The sequence below is a fragment of the Petromyzon marinus genome, chromosome 4 (assembly GCF_048934315.1).
Source record: "Petromyzon marinus isolate PM22_M1 ecotype Great Lakes invasive population chromosome 4, UKy_Petmar_22M1.pri1.0, whole genome shotgun sequence".
Lineage (NCBI taxonomy): Eukaryota > Metazoa > Chordata > Hyperoartia > Petromyzontiformes > Petromyzontidae > Petromyzon > Petromyzon marinus.
Genome location: NC_133670.1, coordinates 14,860,304 through 14,878,938, shown reverse-complemented (window position 1 = coordinate 14,878,938; position 18,635 = coordinate 14,860,304). Strand labels below are relative to the sequence as shown.

The 18,635-nt window shown below is 44.9% G+C and overlaps 2 protein-coding genes across 4 annotated transcripts in view; one reads left to right on the top strand and one right to left on the bottom strand.

Annotated features, from left to right (window-relative positions):
- LOC116938646 (sugar transporter SWEET1-like) overlaps positions 1-18,635 on the bottom strand; it is a 44,146-nt gene that overhangs the window by 10,626 nt on the left and 14,885 nt on the right. The window lies entirely within an intron of this gene.
- On the top strand, positions 8,330-16,761 carry CYTIP (cytohesin 1 interacting protein). 3 transcript variants are annotated; one of them, XM_032946058.2, is made up of 9 exons: positions 8,330-8,887; positions 9,408-9,589; positions 10,652-10,704; positions 11,159-11,213; positions 12,023-12,125; positions 12,521-12,614; positions 13,036-13,102; positions 13,214-13,280; positions 15,849-16,761. In XM_032946058.2, the coding sequence occupies exons 2-9, from the start codon at positions 9,410-9,412 to the stop codon at positions 16,289-16,291; spliced, it is 1,062 nt and encodes a 353-aa protein (XP_032801949.1). In that variant the 5' UTR covers positions 8,330-8,887; positions 9,408-9,409; the 3' UTR covers positions 16,292-16,761. The 3 variants fall into 3 exon arrangements, with proteins under 3 accessions (XP_032801949.1, XP_032801948.1, XP_032801950.1); XM_032946057.2 differs by having other exon boundaries at positions 8,330-9,272; XM_032946059.2 differs by lacking the exons at positions 8,330-8,887; positions 9,408-9,589 and adding an exon at positions 9,605-9,968.

Below are 18,635 nucleotides of genomic sequence, written 5' to 3'. Positions count from 1 at the left end.
TCAAAATACAGATAATACTTTGCAGCATCATCCGGAGGGAAAATGTTATTTTATTTTACGCCAATGAATAGCAGTGGCAACTAGGGGTGTACAACTCCTCTAGAGCAGTTTTGAGAGAAGATCTCATTGGTAGCGATTAAAGTTGCAGTTTATTGGCAATAGCATTCCAGACACTCGGGGCATCAATAGCAAAGGACCTTCCTCCAGTTTTTGTACGACAATAGGGAATGTGAAGCTGGTAAATGAGCGAAAACCTGAGGGCAAATTTGTTTGAAACAGAGAGGAGATCCAGCAGGTAGTCTGCGGATTTTTTTGTAAGTAAATCGTGAATAAATAAGATCTGGTGCACAAGCCGTCGAGCATTAAGAGATGTTAAGTTTGACCCGATGTAGAGTTCACAGTGGTGAGTCCTATATGGGCAGTTCAATGTAAATCTTAAGGCCGAGTGAAAGATGGAATCAAGCTTCTTCAGTACAGTACTTGGGGCTGATTTATACACGATGTCACAGTAGTCAAGTAGAGGCAGTATGGTAGCTTTTATCACTTCCAAACAGAACATTGGGGGGAAGCAGTGCTTGTGTCGATACAGAAAACCAATTTTTATTTTTGTCTTTTTACCAATATAATCAATGTGATCTTCAAAATTCAGTTATGAATCCAGGATGACCCCAAAATACTTTTAGATCTTGACTTGCTCTATTTGATAATTATTTAAGGAATGTAATTGGGGAAAATAACTTCCTGCTTTAGTCCTGGTGAGAAGCATAGCACCTTGGTTTTGGAGGTATTCAGGACTATTTTAAGAGCAACTAGCTGATGTTGTAGTTTGTTGAAATCACCCTGTAGCTTAGCAATCACGTCATCTGGAGAGCGGCCAGCAGTAATCAGTATCGTGTCATCTGCAAAAAGATTTACCCTGGAATGATCCAGGTCAGTGCCCAAGTCATTGAGAGAGAACAAAAGGGGGCTGAGGATGGAACCCTGTCGAACCGCTTTTTTTATCTTAACACTGTTTGACCTCCAACCATCTGTGAATACAGTTTGGGTGCGAGAAAAGAGGTAATTTTGTAACCATTTTACTGCGTTTTCGGAAAAACCGAGGCAACTTAGTTTACTAAGCAGGGTGTCGTGGTCTACTGTATTAAAAGCTTTGAACAGGTCTAGAAAAAAACAGGCACAGTACTGCTTATTATCAAGGCTACTGTAAATGTGATTCAGAGAGTCTAATGCAGCAGATGTGGTGCTGTATTTTTTTCGGAACCCAGATTGTTTTAGATGTAGTAGATTGTTGGTGGACAGGAAACTGCTAATTTGGTAGGTCAATATTTTTTCAAACATTTTCATCAATGGGGACAAAATTGAGATAGGTCGGTAGTTATTTGGATCATCTTTAGGGCTCCCTTTGTGAAGTGGACGGACATATGAATGTTTCCATTCTAGAGGAACTGATGCTTCTTTGATGGACAGGTTGAAAATATGGGCTATAGGTTTGTATATTAGGTGACCAAAAGTTAGTAGAGGAGGACCCGGCAGGTTTAGCCAATTCCAATTTAGATCACTCACTAAAACTATTTCAACTTTAGGGAGGCCCCCAAAAAGCTCTCTCAGTGCAGATGCAGCTTCAACATCCTTCCCACTAGGCGGTCGATAGCAGCACACTACCAATATCTGTTGATTATTTGGGAGAGTTATTTTGAGAGCCAGACCTTCAAAGCAACATTTTTTAAACAAGGAGTGAGCTAGTGAACATGCAATAGTATTACGAACATAGATGGCAATTCCACCTCCTTTAGATCCTTGGTCAAGCCGAAAAAGGTTGTAGTTGAAGTCGTTGCTACGCGGTGAACATCCACTCGGCATGTTTTCCTTTGGCTGCCACTCTGTCGTAATTCTAGTCCCTGGTCATCGTCCTATTTAGCCAAGTGTTTGTGCCTAAGTTCACAAAAAATCATCTCGTCAGCCGTGCAGCTGAAGGTTGATTAAAAGTATTTTCCTTCATTAACGACGGCGCATAATGCGCGTTGGACAACGCGAGACAGCCTGGTGTGTTTTGGGTTTCGTGTGGGAATGCAGTACTGTGGTAGATGTTTAAATTAGGTTTAAACGAGAATCTAACCCGTTAATCGTTTTCAGAACCGATGTTTGGAGTGTTTTTTAAAGAATATAACCAGCATATTATGAGACCTCCTTTGCCAGAAACAAGATATAGGAATAGGTTTTACCCGTTTAACTGGCACAAAAACTGACACCTTTATTCAAGGCATCATGTTTGCAATAACCACAACACAAGCAGTCAAAATGCAAACGAAAAAGACAACCCTGATAATATGCACCGTCCTTGAATTTGATTGGTCCACACCCGAGACAGCCTCTCCCAGAGCCCAGTCTCCACTGGTGTTAGACCAGAAGACGCCAAAAGGCGTCAAAAGGCGTCTTCTGGTCTAACACCAGTGGAGACTGGGCTCTGGGAGAGGCTGTCTCGGGTGTGGACCAATCAAATTCAAGGACGGTGCATATTATTATCAGAGTTGTCTTTTTCGTTTGCATTTTGACTGCTTGTGTTGTGGTTATTGCAAACATGATGCCTTGAATAAAGGTGTCAGTTTTTGTGCCAGTTAAAAGGGTAAAACCTATTCCTATAACCAGCATAATTAACGATTCGGAATCTATTCCAGTGGAATGTTGGTAATGAATGGTAGGTACGCCCAAAAGTACAAACGGCACGGTGGTTTAAGTCACGGCGTGAGCAGTGAAACCCTGCATTGACGCCACGGCTTCCGCTGGAGAGAGCTCTAGAGCATATTTGGTCAAATTTTCCACGCTGAGCAGACATTGTTGTGAAGAGGTGGGAGTACCCACAAACCGACCACACACACACGACCTGCCAAGAGATTATTTCTGCAATGTAAACATGCGTATTGCTGGTAAAAGGAGGGTGGTATTCAAGAAATGTGCCCATTGCTTCCACTGCTACGGCGGCTTCTGGATTGTGAGTCCAGTGTGGTAACCACTTGCTTCTCAGTTAAAACAAATTTGTCCATTGCTCAACCTGGCGATGCGTGCGGCAAACCGGCTACCGATAATACAAAACAAAAATGTGTAATGCGCCTGGTGCAAATACAGCGCTGCTACTGTTTGCGTGATTATCATTTGCCAGCAGAGACGTTGCGAGGATACGGCAAATCGTGGCAACCGCCGCTGGCCCTGCGTTTTCGGGGTTGTGGAGTGCGCTTCGACGTCACAGTATCAGATGTAATACTTCCGGTTTAGTTTAAAGGCGTGTCGGGGGGCACAGTAGGATTTGCTCTGGGCCCCGCACCTCCTGATAGATGGACCTGTTTACCGGTTCACTGAACTCTATCCCCATCTTAGATACAGAAATACTAAATATCGTGATTCATAATCGATTTTTAGATGGGCAACGTAAATTTGGTATTGGTCTAAATTTTCACTTCCTCGAAAAGCACATTTGTATTGGAGACTATGACTGAAAAAAATAAGATCTATTAAACGAAACGAACTTCTGTTTCAAAAGCAGGGATCGAAGAAACAGGCAACTGAACCGGATCTAAAAACAACATTGGTCAGTTTGCATTGATTTTATTGCGATGCCATTAATTCACCCTCCGCCTCTGCTATAACGCGCTTTGTTTAGATCTAATGGAAAAAGACTTTGGCACAGCTGTGTTGCACTTCCATTGCATTCACTTTTTCATTTGTCTGTATATTGCCAATTACAGCGTTGCCCAAGGCAGATTGAATTGGAAACTGACCTTCCTTTCCAGCTCCGCACAGGGACTTAATTTTGTACAGAAGCACCCATCAAATGATTCACCCCTGCTCATAATGCGTTGTGTGCTGGACCATGAAAATTAGTCAATTGTAATTGAATGTGCACTTTATTGCACTCGTTAAACGGTTACTTTTATGATATTTTTGCCTCGGGTCTCAAATGCTTGGTGTAGGAATATGTAATAAATAAATAAACGAGGCTGCTTTTCTCTATCCACGCATGTTTACCATTATATTGGTCGAAATTGTTTTGACAATACCACAGGTGAATTATAAATGTAAACACTATTGTATCATCATTAGTATTACACCTCTCTACCAAGGAAAGCCTGAATGTTTTGTGCGATCCCAATTGAATAATCCACAGGTATTTTATAATTATTGTGATGTTTGACCAATACCAGTTACATTGTTTGTTTTCGCTATGGGAGGAAACCGAAACACCCGGAGGAAGTCCGTGCAAAATAGGGGGAGAACATTTTTCTTGCTCTGAGGCACAAGTTCTTCCACTGTGCCACCCTGCCGCCCAAATAACATTTGAGTAATAGAATTAAAAAAAAATAGTTATTGGTTTTCACATTCAAGGGTTACGTGAACCACCGAGCCCGTTCCAGCACTTAATTTGCATAGGCAACCACATGCTATGCAGACTGTGGATGTAAAAAGAGTATAACTCTCTCCAACCCATTCACAAATCCATGCACCAGCGAGCGCCCTCCGATGGACGAGCCGCGGGGTATCCTATTTCATTCCGTCGCTGGCTGCGAAATCCGCTTAGGGCTGGTGATGCAACGCCGCTGTTATCGGCGCGACACACCCAACTAAATGCGGGTTTGCACCGTGGAGTGTGGCCTCTGACCACTAGAGACTGACCCGTATCTACCAAACTTGCACCACATGAGGTAGCTACAGCAGGCAGATGCTTTGGTGAGAGCTCATTCAGACAAAACGCGCCCATGTAAGTGGGATCTGGATTGTTTTGGTACAAATATATCAGACAAACATATCAGCAGACAACAATCGTACAAATATTGAGCACAGCCTACACAACATTTTCCATGTTTCAATGTTATCTTAGTTTTAAAAATGCATAATTTGTGTTGGTACAGTGAGCGTACACTAATTTCAACGCTTGACATTGTGTGGTACAATATATTCTACTGTACATTTGCCAGATGGGGGAATAGAAACCATTTCTATTATGTGGCACGCAGAATGTTTATACTATACTGATGAATAGCGGAACTTCAAAGTCCGGTGAATTAAGCGTAACATCCACAAACGCATTCCTGGAGGTTTTAGGGAGTTAACGTCATTGATGTTGCTTAGTTTGGCCATGAAAGCTTCATCTTGTGACAGCTGTGACGGGTATATTATTCCATCATTGAGAAACCCTATGGCCAAATCGACCCAACGATCCAAGCTCCGGTCGTATATCGCCGCGCGGTGTTGGCTTCGTCATCTCGACGTTGGCTCATTGAAGAGAGTCGTCTGCAACGGGGCGTTTCAATTCCCCACGCTTTGGGGGGTCAATGGCGCTGTTGTAAAAACGCCACTTTGTAAAACGTGGTGCCAATCCTTCTCTTCCTTGCGTTCAAGCACAGCAGCCGGAATCAGGCTCGAGCGCACGTGCAAAAGTCGCCCTGCGTGGCGCCGTCCACCATGCAATGAGAAGTGGGGTTTTTTTTAATCATTGCAACACCTTCACGCAAAACCGCAGCCCTCTTATCTCACTGCATCTTTACAGGGTTTCCGATTCACGTTTTATTTTTTCTAGAATAAGTGCCTTCCGCTGCAATAAAAGGTGGTGCTAGGATATTGATGTGCATGTCGTTCCAAATTAATATTTTGTGTTAATAAAGAATGGGATGTTAAAACATTTGTACGTCACGTCGGTTTACTATGCTTTGAAAAATCGAAGTTAACGATAATGCGTCGGTCATGGCAATTGTTTGACCATGCTTTACGGTCGTCGGTGTGGGTTGGTGAAGAGGCGACCAGAACCGGCTCAGATATCACTGGCCAATAATGGTAGCCATGGCCAGAAATCAAACGGATTCCTGGGGACGTTATCCATAGCACAGCGCGCAAATCACAACACCAATCTTCCAACCCCCCCCCCTACCTATATGTATTACTGTACTGTGTAAAACATTTCCATTTGTTAAAGATCTTCCGATTTGTTTAAAATCGTACAGTTTTATTTCGTGTTCTCTCTCGTCTATTTTTTTTTATCTGTTAACCGCTCGAATAAAAAAACATCGTTGTGTATACAGTTGTTTAGTTGAATTCAGTTACACGTGACAGATTCCATTCAAATACAGTTAAAATCAGAAACAATACAATAATTACAACACACGTCGCCACTAGAGGACGTTAATGATCAAGAAGTATTGGAAAATAATGAATACATGTTTATACTCTATATACGTTATCATTCGAATAATAAATGCCTCGTATCCATCCGATTAGAACCCCAGTGTCGTGATCACTTAAGGTGTCCATTGGCAGGACAAGTCGCTGGTCAAGAGCTGTAACCGAACGACAGCCAAGGTATGGAACGAATGCAAGTGGCCGTCCACCGTGTAGAGGGAGCAACACAATCAGCAAGCAGGTGCTAGGTGTATTATTACATCGTGAGAGATGACAACGGCTTAGGGAGGACTTCATCCAGCAGTGGATTGATCATGGCTGGTTCTTGTCTTCATCGCATTGTGCTGAGTGAATATAATCGCTGTGCTGTTTGGATGCAATCTTGGTTGCGGATCAGCATTTTCATCGTGCTCTTGGAATAAAGCAGGGGATGTTTCAGAGTCGGAGTGTTTGGTTGACGTCTCGTGCAATTCAGTTCGGCGGTTATCTTCTGGCTTCTGGAGAGAGGAAAATATAATGTTGTACTTCAGCAGCTTAAGTTCACGACGTGGTCCCTGTTCAAACGAATTACATGGGGCGAACAGCACATTGGCACGCTAAAGATGTAAGCCAATGTATTTGTATTCTAAGAGAAGTCCGTGAACCCAAAGCCCACGAATCTCCACCCCACAATCCACCCCAATCATATCAGAAAATCACATATTGCCTCGGTGACTTGTCCGCCTTTTATGCCTGTAACACTCAAGATGTTTGACCCTTTGGTGGAGAGCCCCATAAATTGATAATGCGGTGCTGTTGGCAAGGGTCAACAAGCCGCAAATAAATGGAGCTTTCGCAAGGCGACCAGCAGAGAGCGTGAAAAACAACCGTTTCCGTCCACTACAGGGCAGAGTTTACGAGTGACGTGTGAGCACACAGGCTGTTGAGCGTGTGCGCGATTACTAAACGGGTCTTCACGTAACTCACCACACTCAGAGCGGATGTAGGCTGTGTTGAAACAGAAAAGACACTCCTGCACGGAAATCGCCCGATGACTCGTACTTCTTGCAAATTCAATACTGTACAACAATGCAACATTCTTTCAATACCCCGTGCGCAGGGTCGGATTAAGGCACGGGACTTGAGGGGTTGCAGCCCAGGGGCCTCCGCCAGCTGGAGGGCTTCCAGAGATTAAGTGAAACGTTATTTCATTTGTGAATGATGAATTTTATTTGTTGTTAATTTTTCTTTAACTTTGTTTTCCTTTAGAAAATATTACTGGGGGCCTCACAGTACCTGTAGCCCAGGGGCCTCACGGTACCTGTAGCCCAGGGGCCTCAGTACCTGCAGCCCAGGGGCCTCACAGTACCTGTAGCCCAGGGGCCTCACAGAACCTGTAGCCCAGGGGCCTCACAGTACCTGTAGCCCAGGGTCCTCACAGTACCTGTAGCCCAGGGGCCTCACAGTACCTGTATCCCAGGGGCCTCACAGAACCTGTAGCCCAGGGGCCTCACAGTACCAGTAGCCCAGGGGCCTCACAGTACCTGTAGCCCAGGGGCCTCACAGTACCTGTAGCCCAGGGTTCTCACAGTACCTGTAGCCCAGGGGCCTCACAGTACCTGTATCCCAGGGGCCTCAGAACCTGTAGCCCAGGGGCCTCACAGTACCTGTAGCCCAGGGGCCTCACAGTACCTGTAGCCCAGGGGCCTCACAGTAGCTGTAGCCCAGGGGCCTCACAGTACCTGTAGCCCAGGGGCCCCACAGTACCTGTAGCCCAGGGGCCTCACAGTACCTGTATCCCAGGGGCCTCACAGAACCTGTAGCCCAGGGTTCTCACAGTACCTGTAGCCCAGGGGCCTCACAGTACCTGTATCCCAGGGGCCTCAGAACCTGTAGCCCAGGGGCCTCACAGTACCTGTAGCCCAGGGGCCTCACAGTACCTGTAGCCCAGGGGCCTCACAGTACCTGTAGCCCAGGGGCCTCACAGTAGCTGTAGCCCAGGGGCCTCACAGTACCTGTAGCCCAGGGGCCCCACAGTACCTGTAGCCCAGGGGCCTCACAGTACCTGTAGCCCAGGGGCCTCACAGTACCTGTAGCCCAGGGGCTGACAAAATCTTAATCCGGCCCTGCCCGTGCACTTACTGGACATCTGTGGAAAAGGAGCTTTATAGCTTATCGGATTCCTCCAGCATAAATATTCTGATTTTGAAGATCCTCCCTGGGCCAATCTTGTAAAATAGCTTCAGGCTTCAGGCTGAATGTTTCCTACCGGCGTAAACAAATAAAATGAGTGATTAAAAAGTATTTCGATGTATTCGGTTACACAGACGTGGGCAGGTTTTTTATTTGGCCACATTTTCGTTATCGGCTGGCTTGTTGCTTTGAGTCATTCTTTGACACGGTAAATTGATTGCCCCGCAAAAGAACGCCACTGGTGTTCTCTCTGTACAGGGAGCTGAAATGAGACGGATAACTCGCGTTATGGTCAGGTGGCACGGACATTCTGACAGTGTCGTCCAAAAAAATACGTGTGTGCCGCAAACAAGTGCCCACACCGGCGCCTTTTATTACGCACGTCGCATGCCGTTTAAAACCCCAGAGCAGAAGCCACGGAAAGCCCCGTGCTCTGTGTAGGAAGCGGAAACGGCAGCCGTCGCAGACGATAGCTGCACCCTCAGGAAACGCACACACACACACATCCTGTGGAACAGTGGTGGCAAGGGGTGCGTGAGCTTCACACGAAGTGAGACTGCTGTCGCCACTGCTCTGTGACGGGCCCGGCATGCGCGCTGTGTGCTTCGACGTGGAAAGAGAGAGGCAGTTTGTTTCGGGAGACTTGGCCCACACAAACACACACGCGCGCAAACTCAACCCCTTTCGGTCATCTGGGCCAAAATTCCAACAGACCAACTGCTAAAAAGTTGTTGCGCAAATTTTTTCTCTCTCCCCCCCCCCTCTTGTCGGGGAGTATTTTGGCCGCCAAACGGATGGGGGGAGCCGTGGGGAGCTGGCGCGTGGTGGAACAGAGAGCCGGCAGATTTTGATCACTAAATAGACAGCGGCACCTGCGTCTTCCATAATTTACCCAGGAGCGGTCGCGCATTTTGATCGCAGTCCACGGCGCTGCAGTAAGTTCTCTGTTGGGACGAAGAATAGAGTCGGGCAGCGCGAAGCACCGCGTGTGATGCTGGACGGTTCACGGCCGGGGCAGCCGCTCTCTCAAACTCGCTCCCCCCACCCCTACCCACCCCCTGCCGCTTGAGCAATGAGCAAGGAGCTCGCCCGGGCATGGAGCGCCGACTGCGAGCCGCTCGGAACTTTGCCCGAGGTCAGCGTCTTGCAGGTGGCCCCGGAGGATGAGAAGGACGAGGGCGATGAGGACGTCAAGAGGCTCCACAACTTGGCGTACACAGTGGCCACGCTGCCGCGCAATCATAAAACCAAGGTGCGTGGCGAATTCATCCGGCGCTTCGGGACTGCAGAATTGCGCGCGTTCGGTGGCCGTGGCCATCGGTGTGTAGATTACATTCACGCCGAGCCGATCGCTGCATTTCAAGGTTGCCTCTGTGCATCTCACGGAGGAGCGCGGTGAAGGCAATGCGCCGTGGCACGCGTCTCGCAAGCGGGCGAAAATTTCTGGGTTTGCGAAAGTACGCCTGATTATTTATCTCGAATGGGTCGCAGGGCATTGTGTGTACTGTATAATGCGCATGCCCTGGGTGGTCTCAAATGAACGTGTTCGGCAGTGGACGCGCGGGATGCTTCGTCATTGTTCGGAGACAACGGGACATCAACTGACAAGCTCGCTCGGCTCTCCGGTAGAAGTCAGTCTTTAATTTCAAAAGGATTATTTTAGAGGTTAATTTACACGCATTGTTATCGTGCGCCATGGAAAGTGACTGTTGGATGAAGGCCTCCTCCCCGCCTTCATTATCTCTCGAAGTCCTGCATTGTCACATCAATGAATGTGAATGATATATTTATTTATATTAAACAGCGCTTAAAACAATAATACACACGTCGTGATCCGTAAAATGTAACACACTCCACAGCGATTTCTGCGAAATTTCAGGCAATTACAGCGAAATAGCCTGAAATGCTTCAGGCTGTTATGGAGAGGCCAACATTGAGGAAGTCAGCCTAGAAATTCATGGGAGACTGCGTGAACATGTCTTGCGGACAGCCTGAGAATTCTGAAAAGCCACTGACTGAAAAATTCAAGAAGTTATTCCCTAGCTGCCTGAAAGTAATGAATGTTCATATTTTCTTTCGATGTGCGACATATTTTCCAGGCGACTGTATGTATGTCATATTTGGACGCTAATTAGTGACAGCCAGACATGGGACAAGGGTGATTAATTGCGTTCGTGTATTCTGATGTTTTGTTGTTTTTTTACAAGCTAGCTTATACACATTCACATCACACGTAGTGAAGGCACTATTGTGGTTTATGTAATCGCAGCAAGCGGCGTGGCGTGACTTACTTGTGCCTGTGTGTTCTTCACAGAGTGTGATCACCCGTTGGAAAAACACATACCATGGATTAGCAGAATCTACAAGGTACAGTTTATTTTATTAACAATAAACGACAGTCCATTGTCAATGCCACTGCTAGAGGAAGGCCTCCCCACGCCATGTCAGTCATGGGGGGTTTTTGACCACACTTTCACTGTGCAGGTCAATTTTGGGTTGGTGTAAAGTGGACCATGCCTGATTGAGATGTCACTCGCCACTAATGTTAGCTATGGCCGGGAATGAAACGCAGATCGGCAGGCTCATGGTGCCGTGTGTTAATTAACCACTGCTATTATTTTCATAGCATTTGTATAGAATTATAATTCAAATAAAGTGTAAGAAAATGCATATTTTGTTATGTTAAAGTAAGGTATTTAAAGCATTATATTTGTGTCGAAAGAACATGTTTGCAGACATGATCGCATGGTGTATTAGTTTACCCGCAGCCTAACTTGTTTAAAACTTGGCCAATATATCTTCTTCTTTTATTGAATTTCAGGCGTACAATCACCATCGAGAAGGAGGATGACGAATCATACGGATTCGAGCTGCAGGTCTGTGCCTTCCTAATTGCCCGCATTTCGCTCTTCAGACGGGTTTGCTCGAGATTAGCCGATTCCACTTTGGACTCGCCGAGAGGACAATTGAATAAATCCCACATGCTCTAGAGGCACAGCTACCCACACTGCCCACGCTCCATTAGATTTGGTGTCTCTTACCACAAATTAAGCTCCCACAGTCCAGAAATTGGCCACTTAAGCGAGCCTCCTTGACACCGGCATCGGTAGGCTGGTAGAGCAAGTCACACGTATCTGTTTAACTGGCATGTATGGACAGCAGGACGTTTCCTGGTCAAGTCCAGACAGGCGTGATGATGCACATACCTGTAAGCCAGAGCTTAGGAGGAGGCAAGGGTTTGTGAATCGCGCAGATTTGTGACTCCCAAACCCTCTTGGCTGTGAGATGGCCACAATCTGGCAGTAGAGAGAGTTGATTTGTGAACCTACGTTAGTGTTAATTTTTGAGTTTTTCTCCCAAATGTGAAACACTCATCAAAAAAGGAATTGGCCAAACATGTCATGAAAAAGTAAAACATTCAGTGAGACTTTCATGACCACATAAATGTTATTATTATTAGCTTTAGAAGGCTGGAGTTTATTAAAATCACTGCTCCATACATTTTGGCAGACGTTACATTTTTGGGGAGCCAATGCCAAAATCTTACATAGACAAACCATTGTTGCTCACGGTCAAGTTCTGATATTCTGGCAGTTCACTCAATGGTGCAATGAGCGCTTGTGCTGTGACATTTACTGGTCACTGGCCACCTACAATTTCCTGGTGTCATTTCCTCTGCGTGCAGACTTACGGGCTGCGCAACCGAGTGGTCAGTGAGCTGGAGATGTGCACCTATGTCTTCAAGGTGAAGGAAGAGGGCCCTGCAGAGCGCGCTGGCATGAAAGCAGGTGCTTCACTCTCTACATGGCACTCCACATGTGCAACACGTTTATGACTATAGTCAGGGCTTGATTTCTCACTCGACATTTTCCAGAAGGCTGCTAGGCTGACTTGGAGTAGACATTATCGGTTATAACGCATTATCACTAGTACATGGTATTATCACAGTACATGGTAAACTTATCTGTAATAGTCCTATGTTATTGTCGCCTGTATTCCTGTAATCGTATGAACATGTATTTTTTATTAGATAAAAAATCAAGTGAAATGGATGTGGTGTGCTAAAATAAGACTTGGAACAGCAATCTGGAGTGTTCAGACTGAACTGAAACTCTCACGATGGTACCCTAAAGTGTCCCAAGCCTGTGTGTCTAGTAACTCGTGTTGGTATGCTGTGACTTAGGTGACATCCTCATCACCATCAATGACTCAAACGTGGAAGGAATTCCTCATAAGCAAATTGTAGACATCATCCGAGAAGCTGGGAATTGTTTAAGGTATGAACACTTGCATATAATCTGTGCAATTGCATATTGGATCAAGATACAAAACACTAAAAAGCAATATAATGAATCTATATATATGAAATTTACAATCCTTTGTCAGTTCAACTCTGGATGGACTCCTTACCGCATTCTGTTAATGGGGGTTTGTTTGACTATACTTCACCATGATGGTCAGTTGTGGGTAAATGAAGCAGTTGAAAGTAACCAGGACTAGTCAGCCAATGAAGTGAAATACATTTTGTACTTGCCGTGAAGAAACAGAGCAACTTTTGTTTTTGCTTCGTAATCCATTTCAGATATTACCCACTGGTAATGGCCATCAAATAAAGATAATGCAATAAGCACTGCACGATTGCTGCACACGAAATGTTGTACAAACGACTAAAATGTAATTATGACATTTTTTTCAAAGGATTGAAGTTGAGTTTGGAACAATGGCCAGAAGAATGGAGCTGCAAACGCGCCTTCAGTACCTCAAGGTATACGAACGAATGTGTATACCTTATGCATAAACCAGTTGGAGTTGATTCATGGTCAGTATCACTTGTGCTGGTTTTGACAATTGTGTTATTTTCTATTTTATGCAACAGCAAACAATGCATGAAAAGTGTAAGGAGTTACGGTCACTCCTCCAGCAGGAGCAACGACTGGTCCACGGTAAGAACGCTTCCGTGGGTAAAGTGGGCCTGTATGTACCACTATGGTCCGGTGTCCATAGGAAATAAACAACGGTTTAATTATTAACAACTTCGTTTAAGTCACAGTCGAGAAGTACGTCAATGTCGCCTGAGACACGCGGCGCCTGCTTTTTGTGCGAGCCGATTCAACAGTTTAGGGACCGTGGCGTTTTGACCGACGCAAATATATATAAATAAAAAGGCGTCCATAGAAAATGTAAATTGCCTTAAAGTAGCAAATTAATTTTAAATGTATACCGATTATGATACATGCATGCATTGTCACCGGATCTGAGTACGTTGTGCAAAATGTGGAATTGATTGGACAACGGGAAGTGGACGAAATTCGGATTACAAGACTTGACCACGACAAACAGAGGAATCAAGTGAAGTAAAACTATTGAAAAAACTGATGATATGCCATACCAACAAGGTAACAAACAAAAAAAACATCCATGGTAAAAAGTTGAATATTATTGAATAGGACAGATTTAAATGAATAGTTTTCAGGGTTGTACCGTGTGCCATTTGGCATAATGTCCAACATGCCAGGTCACCCTTGAAAAATAGCTGTTTACCTCCCACAGGCCTTACCTGTCTCGATAAATTATCTCTCTAAAAGTCTCAATGCTGAACAATACGCGGTACATCCCAAAAACACATCGCAGAGACATGCAGAATCAGAATCTGCATTTATACTGGAGGCATCTGATTTCCAGTAGGGGTGGGTCAGCCAGTTGCATTAAAAGCAATACAAGGTTACAGGAGGAAGTAAGATCAAAGTGAAGCAAATCAATAGTAAATATAGATATATAGCATGGATGTACAAATTGCACAAGTATCTACATTTTTGCAGGTTTGCAAGATTAAAATGTAAACTTGGACAAGGCAACAAAACAGCAATAACAACAATCCAAGACCCGACCAAGACACTGTACAGCACTCAGGCAGTAGCTCCAAACTCAGTTCGGTTCTGGAAGGTTCCTAGACCGAGTCGCTAGCTGAGTGTGCGCAGCCAGTGCCTGATAATGGTGCAAGACGCACATGGGTTTGCGGAACACTCGACTTTCTGCATCATTGATTAGCACGGTTGGCGACATACGGTACAAAATAAGTTCAACATACGTACACTGCGACATTATCAGTGCAGTGAGCACCATGTTCAATGTACAGTGTCAATACACTCGACGACTATTTTGGGAGTGCACAATATATTACATGCACCGTGTAGCATATAATGTATTTTATATGAATTAAAACACCAGTCTGTTAAAACCACCAGAATAAGTTATGCAGCATATAATATATATTAAATTCACGAAAATTATGTGTATTATATTGTACGTATGTTGAACTTCTTTCGCACTGTACGTAGCCAACTGTGCTAATCAGAGGCGGGAAATAAATGATTTATTATTCTGAAATATTAATTCAATTTCTTGCTAAAATTAGCATTCAGGTGATGCTCATTCTCCCGTTTGCAGAATCGAGCCAGAAGCGGATTTCCACATACCTTTAGTGGGGGCAAGTCTAAACCATAGGACAACCACTGTTGACTTCCCCACAAAGTGGTACTCAATTTTATCAACCATGGATATGAACACCCACACTCTACGAATGTGGACAGTGGTTGGTGTTTTATTACGGGCATTAGGGTGTCCTCTGTAGTTTATAGCATGTATATTCAATGGGAATACTGTTACATATAGATGTTTGTGCATAGAGGCAGCTGTTTCAAACTACTCACAAACCGGCTACAAACACTGGCACGCGATTAATGAGAATATAATCTGTTGTCTTCGGATTAGTAATTACTGTGTGAATTTACATATATAGCGACAGAAAGTGGTCTACATAATATGGGCTGTTTGATGACACACGAGGTAATGAGGATCGCATTATTCAAATAAGTGGGATCTCAGCTTTCATAATTAAACATAGGGACTGCTTCAATCGCTTTGATCCAAAATTACACCTGTACCTTTTGACGGATGAATAAGGACGGCAATATCGTATACCGTACTCGAATTCACTTATAAAACTATCTCTTTTCACTGAATGTTCAGCTAAAATGGCCCATATACTTTTAAGGCTTTTCTATGATAATTGAGTCAGAACTTTTTTTTAACACTGATGCCATGGTCGCTTTGCAGCATCTGGTTCATATTGTTCGGGAGCTCGCAGTTCATTTCTCGGATGCTGCTGTGGTGTCATGGTTAGCACACTGGACTTGTAATCCCGGGGTTGCCGGTTCAATCTCCTGGCATCCAGTTGAAGCAATGGTGCAAGTTTCTTAAATCCCCCTGCCACCCAGCAGTAAAAATGGGTGCACCATGGTAATAAGTCGATTGGTAGGTCGTATGCGGTTAGTTCAAGTGTGGATATTCTTCCGAGATGACGGACCAGCTTGGCAGTGTAGGCACGAGGTTCTCTCGTGCTTCCTCTCGTGGAGGCTTTTTTCACGAGCAGTGGTGTCAGCAAGCACTTGTCAGGGCTGCACCGTTACACTTTCTACCTTCAGCTCACTTCCCGGTTGTTTGCCACACAGGCCTCGTGGCGGAGGACGACAGCATGTTCGAGACGCTGAGCACATTGTACAGCCTCAACCCGCCGCTCTGCAGAAGCAAGCGCGCTGGCCCCCTGCTCTCCAGTATGAGCAGCCTGCCCAGCAATTGGGCCGTGATCGCCGAGGACTCGGACGAGGCCGTCTACACCACGTGCTTGTACGGCGGCCTCCAGGACGGCGGCGCCGGCAAGGATGGTGCAGGGGCAGCCGCGGCAATAGCAGGGTTGAGCTTCCTGGACCAGGGCAGTCACAATCTGCGCATGTGCCGCAGTGAAATGGACCTCCAGCAGGTGCAGAGCCAAAGCCTGGCCGGCAGCATGAGCACACTCCCACGCAAAGGCAAGAAGTCTTCCCTCCGTAGGAGCCTCCGCCGCTTCATCCCAGGACTCAATAAGACTCTGGAGGAGGAACAAACTCCCTTTTGAAGGTCACTGGCTATGGCATACCTGTGAAGTGTGTAAGCTGGTGCAACTGGACTCGGGCCCATGGGCCGGAGGGGACCAGGCACCAGGCTATGAAGAGGAGGGGAAATTGAACAGGGGGCCCTATTTTTTACGTCTTGCACCAGGGCCCATGGTCAATGGACAGTCTTTAAATATAAAGGATATTACTGTTTCAGGAAAACTTTCCTTAAATGAAAAATGCCTTTGCCTTAAAATGTTTGGCACATTTTTTTACGCCATGGGTGGTTTTTTTTTTTTTACGAAATAGAAAACTATTTTCTTATGCCTATATTATTAACGTTGATTAAAGTACTTACATTTATAAACGTACAATTTGCGTGCCCAAATTTTTTATATTAAGACTTTTACGTGCGCTTTTATCGTTACATTGAACAGGTGCTGTTACCCTGGTGCCTTATGTGCGTACAGTGCCATTAAAATGTGAGCGACAACCCCGTGTCTGCAAGTTTTCTCCTTGATAAGAACAGTGTGTGTGTGTGCCACCATATAGAAGCAGATTAGCGTTTCTTGCTAATTTCCCCTTATGAGTCAAATGCTAGAGTACGACTACAATTTTTTTTTTTCTGAGAAAAACCTTATTCCCATTGACCTGGTATGGTTTTGGTTGGTAATTCCTGACATTTGTGTGGTTATTTTGTTTGGAGTATGACAATACTTTAACTGCTAATTTCAGCACAAATATTGCCACTATGCACACTGAACATATTTAATTTATTAATCTTATTGGCTGCTGATAAAACAACATCAAAAAGTAAAAATGTTCATTAAATAAATTCGCGAAATTCACAGTGTAAGCTGAAAAGGAACGGTGCTCTTTTAAAGGCCATATTCAGAAACATTGCTTATTTAAAATAATGTATTCAGATGCATATGTATTTACTCCACTTAGGGTATACCACACAGAACTTCAGATATATATTTGCAATATAAGGTACACTTGGCAAAAATGCAAGCTGAATACAAGGATCAGAATTTCAGCACTAAGGTTTAGTCGAGAGTTAAACTAAGTGGCATAAATCAAGCCGCTCGACTTCCTTAGCTGTCGTCATCATTAGAGACAGAATGTGCAATCTAGGGGGGATCAAGACGTTCGAGTTACTGGCTACTTTTTGCATTTTACCTTTTGAAACGTGTCAATAGGTCCCATCCTGATGCTTTAAATGAAGGGGTGTTACATTTGTTCCCTTGTTCATGACAAAGGCCTCCTGACTTTTTTTAAGTGGAACTACAGAAAAAAATACTTAAAATCAAAGTTGTGTTTTTTTCATACAAAAGTTAACATTGCAGCATATTCAGTTAATGCTGTCAATCATGCTGCCCCTTCATTGCATCTCGTGGTAGCGAGATGTTAACTACCTCTCGTGGTATACAGGAGTTGGTCGGTTCGATCCCAACCCTGACGCCTATATATTTGGAGTTTGCAGGTTCTCCCTGTGGTCACGTGGATCTTTTTCCGGGTCTTTCGGTATTTCCCTCCGAACTTAAAAGCGTGCGTTTAGAGTATTTGGCTGCTTTACATTTACACATGGTAATCCACTTTAATGGGCTATCATTTGTGGCCAGGTTGCTTTCTGAACGATAAGGTAAAAAAAATAGTTTAGTTTGGATATACAGGACCTCCTTCGCCCATATGCTCCAGCAAGGGTACTTCAGTCTTGGCTGTTGTGCGTGCCGAGGTCACGCCTCTGGACGATGGGTGACCGGGCCTTTTTTCGTGTGCCCACCCCCTACCCCCCTGCGGAATTCACTTCCACTTTGACGTTCGCCCTGCTGACTCTCTTTATTCAAATAGCGCCACGAACACACGCTTATTTTCAAGGGATTTGTATTCTATTTCTTGAATCCTTTATTTGGGGGTCGGATTTGATTTGGTGCGAGCCTATGTAATAAATTCTGTACTTCCAAGTCGCATTATGGTAAAGTTGTATTGCCAATGCATATTTCGTCGAACTGACCACGCATTGTGCTGCACCGTACAGTAATTTGAAATAGTTTTTGCATATGGTACACACATGCCAGACCCTAACAAAGAGGCAGTTGAGTTAGAGACGTGCCCCCACCCACTCCAATCCCAATCCCTCCCCCCCCCATCCGACTGCACATCCCACACCCGTCCCCCACACACACACACAAAATTACAGGAAAAACTTGGCAAAAGCGGTGTATTGTGCTGACATTGGGTGGGGTGCATTGGAGCAACACAGTGAAGCAGAACCACATCCCCACACCCGCTTGTGCAAGCTAAACACAAACACGCGCACTGTAAAAGCGAGGCCGTGTTCCGTTGGGAAAAGTTCACGCTTTG